The sequence below is a fragment of the Sciurus carolinensis genome, chromosome 8 (genome assembly GCF_902686445.1).
Source record: "Sciurus carolinensis chromosome 8, mSciCar1.2, whole genome shotgun sequence".
NCBI classification, from domain to species: Eukaryota; Metazoa; Chordata; class Mammalia; order Rodentia; family Sciuridae; genus Sciurus; species Sciurus carolinensis.
The window spans coordinates 11306568-11321319 of NC_062220.1; the positions used below are offsets into that span (position 1 = coordinate 11306568).

General features: G+C 40.3%; 1 protein-coding gene across 2 annotated transcripts in view; it reads left to right on the top strand.

Moving 5' to 3' along the window:
- Window positions 1–14752, top strand: part of Tpk1 (thiamin pyrophosphokinase 1) — a 373012-nt gene that overhangs the window by 68538 nt on the left and 289722 nt on the right. For both annotated transcript variants that reach the window (XM_047562215.1, XM_047562216.1), the window contains exon 2: window positions 5341–5412. In XM_047562215.1, the coding sequence (XP_047418171.1) occupies window positions 5341–5412 (72 nt within the window). The remainder of the gene's footprint in view (window positions 1–5340; window positions 5413–14752) is intronic.

Below are 14752 nucleotides of genomic sequence, written 5' to 3' on the forward strand. Positions count from 1 at the left end.
GCACTCGACCACAGAGCCACAGCCCAACCCTGTTTTGTATTTTATTTAAAGACAGGGTCTTACTGAGTTCCTTAGCCTCGCTTTTGCTGAGGCTGACTGTGAACTCACCATCCTCCTGCCTCAGCCTCCCGAGCTGCTGGGATTACAGGCACGAGCCACCATGCCTGACCACTGTCAGGATTCCACCTCTTGTCCATGATACACTCTTTGGAAGGAAGTTACCGGGTGCAGCCTATGGCTGTGTGCATTACATACTTTATTTGGGATTCTTAGACCTGTGGGATTTTTCTCTTCTCCCTACTTATTAGTTCAACATTTTGTTATGTCAGTATGAACCCAGGGATGTTTATTTTTATCATTCGAATTGTAATCCAGCATCACTTTATTTCGTGTCTGCTGTGGGTCCAGTTTTGTCCATTGGACCATAGGGAGCTCTTTCTGTTGGCGGTTGTGTGCCTGGACTTGCTCTTAGCAAGGTTGGTGTGTGTCTGTCGTTTTTTTGGGGGGACCCCCTTCCTTCCTTTCTGGGACTACCTGAATGCCCCAGGCTTATCTTGGATATTTCCTTTCTTCCTTATCAGATCAACCATTTCTCCAGAGAGATTTAAAAATATGTAATAGAAAAGAGAAGCGTATATGGGAAGGAGAGAAAGGCTGCCGCTCCCGCTTCCTAACGTCTGCACTGCCTCATTTTAACTATTCCTTGGCCTCCAGAGGTCTGTTCCCTTTTGAGCTCAAGGCTGGTGATTTGGCCTTGTTTTTATTTTCAAGTCATAAACTTGGAACTTTGTATTCAATGCAGGATGTCCATGCAGTTTGGGACATTTTGACTTCAATTCATCACCTATAATTGAAACCCCCATGAGAAAGCAATTCAAGGACCTTTGACTTCCATTTGAAGAATTAAGACTAATCTGTATTTTTTGTCTTTAAAATGGAGCATATCATACATTTTCATAGATACGGAAAAAGTTCTGTTGCCATCACACTTGAAATCCTGCCATCTGTGCCTACATTTGTCTTTGAGATCGCCTTAGGACACTTGATTTAAAAATCTGTAGTCTTTATAACATAATGAGGGTTTTTCACAGTCTTTTTAAAAAAATCTTTTTGCACATTCCAGGAACAGTATCAATGCTACAGCTTGAGAAATACTTGAAATAAGACTATTAATTTCCTAGTTTCTGTGGTTAATGACTTCTAAACTTCCTGAATGTTCGGCGTCCGAGGCCTTGTCCCATGATTTCAGGGTTTGAGAGTGGTATGGACTGCAGGGTCGTGGAGGGGCTGTGCTGAAGCCTCTGTACACGGCGCAGAAACCGCGGTGGCTTCATCTACTTAGGATTCATCTAGTTATGATTCCAGAGGAGACTGAGTCAGAAAAAGACTGTCAAATCCTATGAGAAAACCACACTACATTAGGAAAGGTTATCAGATCCTATTACCTAAGGAACTTCTTATATAGAAATAGCTTAACGTGAATGCTGTAGGTAGAACTGGGCAATTATTTTTTAATCACATCATCAGCAAACCTTAACCTGTGGGTTTTCCTACTGCTCATTTTAAAAAGTGAAGCTGCTTTCATGGGTATTACCTTAATAAAAGTATTGGTTTAGAACTGCAATAATGTAGGCAGTAATGTCCCCCATCAGATTGCTCCTGGAGCCCCCAAAATACCAAGTCAACATATCAAAAAATCAGTAACAGGAAATGGTTTCATTAGTTCATTGAGACCTGTGTACAGTATTGTTAAACACCTCTTTGGCAGTGTAGACGTTGTCAACAGGAAAGGACCTTTGGTTTATCCACATTATTAGCTTCTTGCCATTAACATCTTACTGAGCACTCAGTATGTGCTTAGCTAGAAACTCAGGGCCCATCCAGGCTGAATGAATGGGCCAGCTGATGCCTCCCTCCTGCAGTTTGATGCTTGCCTGCTCTGCTTCACAGTCACCTCCAGTTTCTGTCTAGGTTGTGTTAACCTTAATGCAGCTTGAACCATGATCACTACTTTTATTAAAATTAGGTTTCTCTCTATAGAATGTAGAATCCCAAAATAGCACAGACTTTAAACAAAAGACAAGTTCTTTTGTTTGTTGGTTGGTTTTTGTTTTTCTAGCACCTTTTTGGACTTTGTCATATATTATTTGAAAATTTAAATGAATTGGCTAGCACAGCTAGCTGCCTTGCCCCCTACTGAGACGTTCCATGTTATCCAAGGAAACAAGCCCCACCTGGGTCTTTGGAAGAGGTCTGATGACAAGGGAGCTGGATGCCTCCATGGGCCATGTGTGTCAGGGCAGCTGTGCTGTGCACCCAGAGATCCGGCTTGACAGGTCTAGGATCAGGTCCAGAAATTTTCATGTGTCGTGAACTCCCCTGGATCATTTGAGAATCACTGGTGAGAAAGGAAGGAAGGAAAGAAAGGGAAGGGTGGAAGAAGCCAATTGATTAACAATTTCCCTGACTTTTAACAAACTCTGGTAAAGTAGCTGTAGGGGCTCTATGTGCAGTCTTGGCTCCTGAACTCACCGTGGGGCCTCTTGCTTCTAGGAACTAAGAAGCTTCTCAGAATTAATGCCAAATGAGGGAAGGGCTTGAAAGTTGTTTTTTGTTTGTTTGTTTGTTTGTTTTTGTTTTTTTCCCCTCACAAACAAGCCTGGAGCAGACCACAGAGCACTGGAAGCCAGCCATCAGCCGCCAGGGCCCCTTGTTCTTGTGACCCAGGCTGGCTGCCGCTCTTCCACTCAGAGGGCACGTGACTTATAGCTCCCAGTGGCAGGATGCAGGAGGGAAGAAGCTGAAGTAAAGGCCCCCTCCGTTCCTAGGAATCTAAGGCCAGGACTTAGTCTGGGACCACAGTTTACGGCAAGGGTACCTGGGATATGGAGTTTTACCTGGGCGCATCGTTGTCCAGGTAAAACACGCAAGCAAACAAACAAACAAAAAACAGCAGAAGAAACAAACACCTTCCCCCACCCCCCACAGAATTCTTTTACTAAAAAGAAGAGCCTACCATGATCGTTACTGATCTCCACTGTAATCTGAAGCTACCTGAAGAAACACCTAATGTTCCCTTAATTCTTCTTTATTGTTGTTGTTTCCTTGATTCTTGAAGAGTCATTTTGCCAATTTTTAAAACCAACTGCCTTCAACATCCTATTTGTTTACGCCTGCTCCTACTTCTGTTCCCCTGAATTGGTGCAAAAGCTCCTCATATTATAGGCAGATTCAGTGTCATGACCCCCATTAGATTTTGTTAGTCAACCCCAATTGGATCTCTGCTTTCAAAATTGTGAACCTTCAGCTGTTTCTTTCAAAGCAGTTGTTTTAAAACATTCCACATTCCTCTCTAATTCCATATTCTCTCTTCTTATTTCATCTTTACTTTCTTAAAAATAAATAAGCTTCGTGTGCCTCCCTGGTGTGTCTCCGTGTCCCTCAGTCTCTGCCCCTTTTCCAGCTCGCAGGGCTGGTGTGGGGACCCCATGTCTCTGCACGGCCCTGCGGAGTGGTTTCAGATCAAGAGGGCCCTGTGCTCTGTAGGTGACTGTGGAAGTAATAAGAGGATGATTTCCTTTCTCTCTTCCTTCGTTCCCCGCGTTTGGAGCGTAGGAATGCTTTTATGCTTTTACATTTTGGGAAGAGGCGTCACCCTTTCTTCTTCCTCTCCCAAGCGCACACCAACTCCTCAGTCTCTATGATCTTCACTCTCCCTCTGTAGATTTTCAGATTTTTCCTGGTGATTTCTGCCCCCTCCATGGGCCTCTTCTCCTCGTTGGGTCCCCTTGACTTCTCTGCTCCTTTCTGTTTTCTTGAGGGCACGTTCTTGGCCTGCTCTCCAGGTTCTTCTGCCTTCCTGGTTTTTCCTTCTGCCTGTGACAGTGTGCGAACCACAGTGATTCCGTGCTGCGCTCTCCGTGCAGTATGGTGGCAGCTCGCCGGCTCTTACCCTTTCCTTTTGCTCTTACCTCCGTAAGGCTGCTTCCCAAACCCACATCAGTGCCTCGTCTGCTTGCTCCTGCGTCGCTCTTAAATACTTCCCGAGTGCCTCAGCTTAAACTCCTGTCGTCTCAAACATCATGTCGAGGATTCTGGCGTCAGTGTTACCATCCCAGAGTCCTGTCATTAGTGCATTGTTTTCAAAACCTGTCATGGTCCTCACCTTGGTGGCTAAGGGTAGCAGTGTCCTGGGGGCTGCTTTCTTTGTCTCTGATGTCTCTTTGTTCAAATTGCTTTTTCTTTGTGGGATCAAGTTCAAAAAAGTACACTTTGCAAAGATTTCTAGATGACACCAGACCTTACTGACCCCTAGCCTTTGAACTCCTGCCATTCTTACTGATCTGCTGGTCTAGTACTCCTCCTATACTTGTATTGTATTGTCGAATAAATCATCTTTATTATCTCACATATAGCCTGTAATCTATTCTCAGGGCCTGTTATGTAACTGACACTCAATAATGTTTGCTGTGGATGATGACATATCCTTTTCATCTCCTTATCTTCTTTCATTTCTAGGAGTGAGATTGCTTAAAAAACAATTAATTTTTCTTATCACCAAGCAAACATTTCTTTTCTGTAAATGGAACGGAGGGTGTTTGGACTGAACGGAATGACAGATTTTCAACAGCCTGATTACCTTTTGCTTTGTGCTCTTTAAAGTCAATTATAAATGGTGTGGAATGATTGTTGGAAAAGTAACTTTTCTCCATCTTTCATAGTCTTTGGAGTGGCATCTAAAACCCGAAATAAAAGAGTCATAGAAAGACCTCCCAGAACTTTGTAAGAACACACACAGGGGTTTGCACTGGAAAGTCGAAGGTGGGGTAGAGATGGAGGAAGCAAAGAGAGGGGATCGTGTGTGTGCAAGTCCGCGCCCAGCAGAACCTCTCCGGTGGGCACGGAAGGTCGGGATGATAGAGACCGACCTATGGGAGGGCAGTTCTATCAAAGAGGTGGAGAGAGCATGAGGATGAGGATTCCTGTCCCCACAGAAAGAAGTTCACCCAGTCGTTTTTATGATGAATTGTGTTTGTGTTTATACTAAACTCCTCTGCAGTCCAGGAATATGACAGACACATTGAGTCAAGTAGAACTTGTTAGCCTGTGAGTCCTCTTGAAACACAGGTCTGAGGGATTCACTGTGTTTGAAATGTAGCTCTGTGTACACTGAAAATCTGCCCTAGCAGGGTGTATTTCCAGACCCAGATAAGGGGAAAGTCAATCAAACAGAAAACAAAACAAAACAAACAAAAAACAACAACAACAAACAAAAACACAACCAAAAATTTCAGTTCACTTACTTATTTTACCACCTTTTTTTTTTTTTTTTTTCTGTAGGAAATTTGAAGTTCTGCCTTGTAATTCTTAATCAGCCTCTGGACAAGTGTTTTCGCCATCTTTGGGAAAAAGGTAATCTTAATTAGCATTTGTATTTCTTTGTGTTCTTACTCTGTTTAGGAGTGAATAACATGACTGTTAAGTACCCTGGCACCTCACTGAAACACCAAAAAGTGGAATTTATAAGAAGGTGGTTCAATTATTGAATTGTCAGAAGAATTCACTGTTGCTTCTCCATTAGCCTAGATGTGATTCCCAGAGTACAAATCTTCTAGGAGACTGCATTTTAGAACTAGTATGTGGTTGTTAATCCTGAACAATCAATAAGTATTTGTTCACATGTTAATAACTTTGGGACCAGTGATAGCAGAAAAGTATCTGCATGCCTTACTTGTCTTGGCATCCCAAGATAAGAGAAGGGCAGCTGATCAGATTTGCAAAATTACAAAAGAAGACCTGAAATCTATTAGAATCTCTATGGATGCTAAGAAATATAGTTACAAATGGGATAGTTTCACAGAATTAATACTTCTGGGACATTTCATGTAAAAATCAGTCCTTGTTAACTATTTATTTACAATATCCTTTGACTTTTATAGGATTAACTCTATGCTAGAAAATAAGATTAAATATCACTTGCTATTTAGAACTCCTGTTCTTCTTCCTTGAAATCATGAGGTTGTTTTTCCCCCCAAAGGAATACTTCTGCTGAGTTTTCAGTGTAAGTTTTAGACCAAAGTAGTTAGGCAGAAGAATTTGGTTCTTAATTCACTAACACATATCCCTATTGTTGTTCTTGATCATCTCTTACCATTATAGAACTCTTCAGTATTTCCAAATTCAGATATGGTCTGTTACAGTGCAAACCTAATATGTTAATAAACTCATGTCTGTAGGCGGAGGTAGATACCAGAGGAACTAAATGACCACACATGATACTGTATAAGAACTTGTCCAATAAGATTACAAGGGAAACTCTTGGTGTGCTATATGTAGCTCCCTTTGCGTTAGCCAGCTTGTAATTTCATGTCACAATTGTACTAACATTGCCCTCAGAGCTTGGAAATTATTTAACAGTACTTATTAGTATGGCGTACAGTCTTAAGGTCCTTTTAGGCCTTTATTTCTAGTACCTAGTGCACTGATGGTCACATACTTGCTTAGTAATTATAATAAATGGAAGAGTGAATTTAATATGGTTTGAATTGCCAGTAAATACCAAATAAACTGATTAACCACATCCTTTTTGAATCTACATTTATTCTATCAGGTTTTATCTTAGTATTAGGAGAGTGACTTTTATTGCAGATATTAGAAAGAGACAATTATTGCTACAAACTGTTGGAAATCTTGGATATTGAAAACCACATTAAGAAGACTCATCTCTTTGGGGATTTAAGCTCCTATTTTGCAGGTATTGTGAAATGATGTTGATTTTTGAGCAGACTGAGTTCCTTATTTGTTTTTTCTATAGTGAATTAGATTTGAAAAAGTCTCATGCCTGACATATGCCAACTGATCATTTGATTTGCACACACAAAAAAAATGAAAGCTATTCAATCTGTACATGGAGAGAATGCAAAGTACCTCAAGCGTCAGGTATACTGAAATGGTTAGTTAATTTTCATGTCCGAAATAAACTTTCTTCAGGTTATTGAAGTAGGAAGTTCTTTTGTATATCTAGAATAGCTCTGGGCTTTCTGGAGTCTTGAGCTGTTGAAAGAGGCAGACGGACGAGGGTCATGTGACTCTGGTAACAGAAGTGCAGGCTTTGTATTTGAAGGGTTCCCTTCTGGATTGCTTTCCTTCCAAGTAAAGGCAACAGAGTAGGGAACCTTTGAGCTTGTGTCGTGGATTTTCCCATCAGAAAGAAAGCCCAGGAAAAGCAGCGGGCATCCTGGAGAGGATGCTGTGTGCCACCAGAGAGTCATCAAGGGATAATGGCCGTGGGCTGCTATCCCTGTGGTCCTTTTGACCATATGAATGACAGAAACCTAGGGACTGAAGTTGGGCTGTTAAAACAGAAAAATCTGAAAGCTGTTGCATTCCAAGTCTTACAAAATTGAAAAATCAAACCTATGCCTGAGACTTCTGTTAAGTAAGCATTTCCTGAGATTCATTTCAGGCAAAAGCCTGCTTTGAAGGTTTATTTTTCAGTTTACTCCTGCAACATTTAGTTGATAATAGTTTGGCGTTTAGTTTAAATGCCTAAGTAAGGTGTTCAAGGGTGATTAAAATTTTAGAGGTTTTTAATGTATTTTCCCTTTTATACCTCATGAAATTTTGATGACTTTCTTGGTTAGGAGTCTTGGAATATAACTCTACCTGTGCCAGCATTTTGTAGATTCCATTTCATCTGGAGATTATGAAATAAAGTACTTGGGTAGAGAAGTAAAGAAATGGATGGAGAGACGCATAGTTAGTATGTAACTTTTCTGTAAATATCAGGTGTTTGAAATCAGGGTATGGATGTACTCTTATATTTACTGAACTTTTTTTTTTTTTTTTTTTTGAGCCAGCCCTTCTATTTCAGTAAATGCTTTTCTCATCTAGGAAAGTGTGAGAAATGAAGATCATAGCAATGCTGTGTTTGAAAGGCTCTGCTTATTTCTTGTTGTAGGTTATTCATTTTCAGTTGGGGTTATATGCTACCAGGGACCTCCGAGTCGGTGGTCAGGGACTCTGAGTACATAACTTTAAAAAACAAAAACAAATAGACGTAACAGATGTACATTTACTTGGAATAGGCTTATATAAATCAATCGTATGTCAGGTTTTCAGAAGCTTGGTTTCATAAAGCATGTTCTCATTTTCAACATGAGTTTTCAGGTTTTCTGTCTTTTCCATATGACCCACCGAACAGTGGCGATCATGTCAATTAGATTATGAATAGATGATCAGATCGTGTTAAGATCAGGTACTTATCTACAGTGTGAAACCTTTTAATAGTGAGGAAGTATTTTTCTCCCTCAAGATCTTTGGTAATTGTCTAAGTTTAAGATTATACCAGCATTTGGCAACATTCCCTGATTCATTTCTGATAAGACTGAAGTCATAAAATATCTGAGACATTGGACACACCTTATAGGTTAAAAGGAAGTGCAGGTGACATTCATGAATTGAAATATGAGCAAGCTCTGGTTTATAGGACTGTTTGGGGAGGAGAAAAGATGGTGGGAGGGTGGAACATGGGCCTTGCCACCTCCCTGGGGAAAGATGTTTGGTGGAGAGTCTGGTCTGCATTCTTTCTGTGGTTGTGTTTGCTGCTGATGCTTGGAACAAACTGAATGAGGTGGCCTGGGGAAAATCATAGGGCGAAACACTTGTTAAAGCTGGCAGGAGAGAAGCTATCGGGGAAGGAATCATTCTATTTTTGAACATGTTCAATAGAACTGAACAGTGTGAGCCCTTTTGTAGGCCTAATGACGGACACTATGGAGGTCTTCACACAGTCCTTCCTTGCTACCCAGCTATTTTTCGTGGTGTACTCTTATAGATTTGCTGATTGTGGCTCCTGGACAGGTAGACTATCACATGCATTTTCGTTATTCAAATGCATCCAGGCAAAGACCCAGCAGATCACTTTAGCTGGGAAAATGGTAGGTGTTAGCCTATCTGAATTTTGTTTAGGCTGATCCGGGAACCATCTGTTCCACTAATGATTAGCTTAGTTGTTACACTTAAGAATCCTGTAGTACAGTAGTTAGACTTGTCACAGTTTTATTGAGCTACCAAATTGACACCATCGCGTCCCTTTCTGGGTTTAGTGTTTCACAGAACTTATGCTTTGAGCACATTTAAATGAACATTGAGCCAAAGATCTGATGAGCAATTAGCATACTTGGTTCAGGTCCATCAAGCAAAGCAGTTATGGACAAGCTGTAGTGTCTGTAAATAAGGCTGGCAGATAAGACCTGTCCCAGTTGTGCAGAAATATTTGGGGGATGACAAAATGATTGTTTAGTTGTATAAGACATTTTCCCATGTTGTGATATGAAGTCAGAGACATATTCTATTTGATTCCTGAAATGATGGCCCTTTTCTTTTGAATTATATCTTTAACCATTCTGGATGTTATAATACGAGTATTGTGAGATCTTAAGAAATCCTGTGTTACTTTGTTTCCAAGGATCCACTTAAATGAGGTGGAATGACATAATCTTTGTGTTTAAGGTCACTTCTGATGATTGCTTTTATCACAGTTAAGCAGTATCCCTTTTTAAAGTTTACTTCATCGACAAGTTTTTTACATAATCTACCACATGTTTTCAACAAATTAGTACCTTCCTCAGATTATCTCTTTTATTTATCCATTCATTTGTTCAGCATTCATTACTTAATAACTACTGTGCACCTACTAAACAGTGGCCAAGATATAGACAGTGTTTACCACATGCCAGGTAATGTTCTAAGAGCTTTGCATGGTTAATGTCATCCTTTATCAACCCCATGCAATAAATACTGTTTTATTTCCATTTCAAAGAGAGGAAGTGTGAGATAGTGAAATTTAAATGCCCTGTTAAAATTCATACACAAATGAATAAATGAACAAATGAGGACTTTAAACTCAAGTAGATGATTCCAGTAGTCTAAGTACTTGTGCAGTGTGTTCTAGGTACGTTCAGGGACGTCAATGCCTTGGGAAGGCTTATGTGTTAATACCCTTGGTATATTGACAGAGTCAGCAAACTTCCCTTACAAAAGGCTAGGTACCGGATATTTTTGGTTGTGTGGGCTATGTGTTCTTCAGCTCTGCTCTTGGTAAAAGCAGCCTTAGGGAACCATGTGAAAGAATTAGTGTGGTTGTGTTCCAAAAACAATGAGTTTGCAAAAATAGGCACACGATTGGATTTGGACCATAGTATGTAGTTTAATGGCCTTCTTTTTTCTAGTTTTTTAAGCTACCAGCTATCAGCTAGCACTTCTAACCTTGGCTTTGGATCTCTTGGAAAACAGTTCCATCTCCAGTGTTCCAAGATCATACATTTCTCTGACTGGTGAATTTCTTATCATCATCCTGTTCTCTTATGCTCACCAGTTCTACCTTTTAGAGGCACAAACGCTCATAGTCCTCTCTTTCACAGTGTATAGCTCTCTGCTTCAGTTTGGACCAGATTTTAGTGACAACATGTTTTTGATGGTAATTTCCTGTTGTCTCACTTCTCTGTCTTTTCTGGCACATGAATAATCATCCTGAACCATCTCTGTTATGGTTTAGATGAGGTCAGGTGTCCCCCAAAAGCTCATGTGTGAGAAATACGAGAATGATTAGATTATGAGAGGAGTAACCTCATCGGTGGGCGGGTGAGTGTGGCTGGAGGAAGTGTGTCATGGGGGAGTGACTCTGGGGTTTATATTTTGTCTCCGGTGAGCAGAGCTCTCTCCGCTTTCTGATTGCCATGTGCTGACCGCTTGCCTTGGGCACACCCTTCCACCCTGATGTTCTGCCTCACCTTGGCTCCGGAGCCATGGGGTTGGCTGATGATGGACTGAAACTCTGAAGCCATGAGCCCAAGTACATTTTTCCTCTTCTACATTGTTCTTGTCAGGTTTTTTTGGTCTCAGTGACAAAAAAACTAACTAAAACAATCTCTTTACTTTCTTATCTGTTCACATTTATGAACAGGGTTCTTACCAGGTCTGCTAGGGGGAGTCATGGTATGGTGCCAGCAGAGTCTGCCACAGGTTTGATTTTATTAACAACCAGACCCTCAGTGCTGTATCATTATTTATATCTCTTGTGGATTTTTCATAGCAGATATAATTAGGGTGAGCTTTCATCCATCTGTTTGAGAGAATGAAGTGTTTTATTACAGTACAGATTTACCAAATAAGCGTCTTGCTTCGAAGCCTCTCGAACTGACTTACCAAGGATATTGGCCCCGTTTTTCAGAAAAGAGGGTCAGGATCCAGTGAGAGCTTTCCCGTTCATCCCCAGTGTCCATTACCACACCCCTCACCCTCCAACTTCCTCCATGTGTGCAGCTACTTCTGCCTCAGTGTGGCCTCTCTCTTCTCCTTCCCTCTCTCCTCCTTCCCGTGGCCATCTTTTGTCTCCTTTCCTGCCACTTTTTCCTCTGGCAATAGCTGGTCACACATGTTCTCAGGTATCCATGCAGGCATTCCATAATTTGCCCTGGACTATTCCTTAAATGATATTAATATAAATTTTTTGTCTGGCTCATTTTTATAATGGTATTCATAATCATCCAAGGTTTCTCCATTGTTATTTTAATTTGTTTCTAAAAATATTATAAATAATGTAGAGGTATTATAATAAATGTTAGTAACAGTTTCAATTACATGGTGCTCAATGACCACCTCTAGTTTTTTCATTAAACTAAAATGAGGAGTAATAACAGATGTATGAAGGATTGAAGATCAGCAATGGAAATATATCTGAGCTGACGTCATCACTTACAATTATTAATGTAAATATCGCCTGCTCCTTGTTCAGAACTAAGAATGTAATGTGGTTCCTGACTGTTTTTAAACTGTGGATTGTTACCTATTGATAACTCAAGGAATCAATTGAATGGGGCGTGGCCAGTATTCACAATAGAGCCAGTTGAAAACCAGAAAGCAGTGCTTCATGCACAGTAAAGATGAACTATTGTTTCCTAACACACACACACATTTACATATGTGATGGAAAATTGTATTTCTTTCTGTAGGTCATGATTGATCATGGCCAAGTTTGCCAAGTTAATGACAACAGTTGTTCCTGTATGTCAGTGCCTGTCACTCTACAGGCGCACTGTATGTGCAAGTTTGAATGCACTCACCACAATTGTCCTGTGGGATTATTATTACAATGATCCTTATTCTTTAATGAGCTGGTCGAGGCAACTGAATGCAGGTCTGTCTGCTTCAGAGCTCTTGAGCTCCTGGGACTTTCTTACAAGGATGCTTTCACCCTTTTCACAGGGTAAGAGTCTTCCCTGGTAGAGGGGAAGCTAAGTGTGTTTCACGGAAACACCATTAATGTGTAGGAAACTGGGTCCTTGTCTACCCATTCAGTGGGGCTCTTGTGGACATTGCTCCTAGCAATAGCTTTACTTTTACACAGATTGTTTTCCTATCTAATAGATCATTAGTTCCAAAACTTGTTTGTGGAGGAATGGTCCAAAGAGTCTGAGTTTCTTTTCTATTAAATGCTTTTGTCATAGCTAATAGAAAGCAAACATTTGAGAACAATAAAAAACAATCTGAGTAGACATATTTCTAACCTTTTATTTTAGAGTAAGTGCAGTGAGTGAATCTCAAATGAACTAGCTGGCATGAAACTCTATTTCGCATAGTCACATATGGGCATGTAGTATTTTTCTTATGACATTTTATGGTCTTATGCCTGTTTGTTTTGCTTTAGCAACCACCATGTCATAGGACATTTAGAGAATTTATGCCCAGATCTCAAGAACTTTATATTTGAAATGCATTTGTAAATCTTAAACTTCCAATTCTATGGCACTTAGTATGAACTGTTTTACTGAATATTCTAAAAAGAAAGTCATTTTTACACAGCAAGTTACACAGCATTGCAGTTTGCAGTTATTTTATTTTTTTACACATTGATTTTTGAGCATCTGTGTCAAGCTGTGTACTGAGTCTGGAGACAGCATGGGGAGGACAGCACAGGTCTTGTCACTAAGGGGTTTCCACTGCAGGGTGGCCCTACTCGTCCACTGCATGCATCCTGGTTCCTCTGCAGATCCAAGTGTGTTAGCTACAAGGCTTCTGCTCTTCTCTGTTTAAGAGCATGACCTCCAAATTCCTCTTCCTTCATAAGCCTGGTGCCCCGTGTTCTTGTAGGCAGTCTCCTCTCCTTAGTGCTTTGCAGCTCTGATCAGTTATTGGTAGACTGAACCGACCCACTAGAATCACTAGTATAACCTGGGACTGATATTGGCCCCCTTTATTTACAGAAGACATTTCTCTGACTTTAGAAAAGAGTGGAAATACCTCATCAGTTGCATATTAATTCAACTGTTAAATTAGAATTTAGGAAATCAATTTTGGACACCTAAAACATATTTAGACTAAGTAGATTATTGTGTACATTTAAATAAATTCATCCATCTCGAGTTATTTTGGGCATCAATCTCTTGCACTGTACTTAGATGAGCAGACTTTGCTTTTCTTGTAAAATATCAATTAGGAGGATTTACTGATTTACTCGGGACCATCGTGAACTTGGTGTACCTATTCTGTAGGTCATTGCTCATTCAGGCCAACCTGCTCCTTTGCCGGGGGAGGGGGCTCAGTTTGCAGTGTGGCCCCCAGACCCATTCCACAAGATCTGATCTTAGAACAAATAAGAGATTACATATTTCATCCCTACAATCTCCATGAATCCTGATATACACCTAGAGAAGAGAGTATGTTTTAGACGTGGGCACAGGAGCTTTGGACAGATTTATATGTTTTTCTTGAGAAAGATGGCACCCATGTGTACTGTTGTTTGTTTTCATGGTTTTGTATTTTTGACATGGGAACAAGCATATAGTTCTTTACTAAAAAATATTTAAGACATGTTACTTCCTTTTGAATATCTTCATTAGAACATAACTTGCCTTTCCTCCCAATGATTGTCAGGTTAATACAAAAATAAATAAAAATGCTTGGCTGGGTTTTATGACATGAGTAGACTCATTGGGTTTCCTTGGTGGAAAAAAATTCACCGTGCTATTTAAGGATGAGAATGAAGTGGGTCAGTGAACCCGCCTAGACACACCTGCCAAACCCTACCACCCTGTAAAGGCTGCTGGCCTTTTCCCTTTCTGTCTTCCCATTCAACTGGGACAGGGAAAGGTGGGAAATATCCGTGGTGTTTGCTCTTTTTTCTGAAGAACGTGTAGGTTAATTAAAGAATGAATGAATGTAGCATTAGGAAATACTTTATTTATTTTTTAATCCTTAAGTTGAAATTCAGCTGTTCTACATATACAGGTTTAATGGGTAAAACACATTCCAAAGTTATCACAGAAGTTAATTAAAAAATAATAGAATCACCCAAAGTATTTTAGTTTTTGAATTTATGATGGGGCCTCTAAGGGAAATTTGTTCTGTGATTTTTACTTTGAAGATTGAAGTGTCCAAAATGTACCTTATTCCCCTGTTGTTTTCTCTTTAAGAGCACAGTCCTGTGCAACAGTGTTGTGTTGGGCCTTCAAGAAATTTTTGGAAGTTTAAGAGGAGACTGTAGGGGATAAATGGGGGACAGCAAATTTTTTCAGTGATTTTGCCAACATTTGGTTGTATTTAAAAAAGTGCTGGTAGACCGGGGATGTAGTTCAGTGGTAGAGTGCTTGCCTAGCATGCATGAGGCCTTGTGTTCAATCACGAGCAACACACACACATACACACACACACACACACACACACACAAAGTACTGATAATTCCATATTTAAA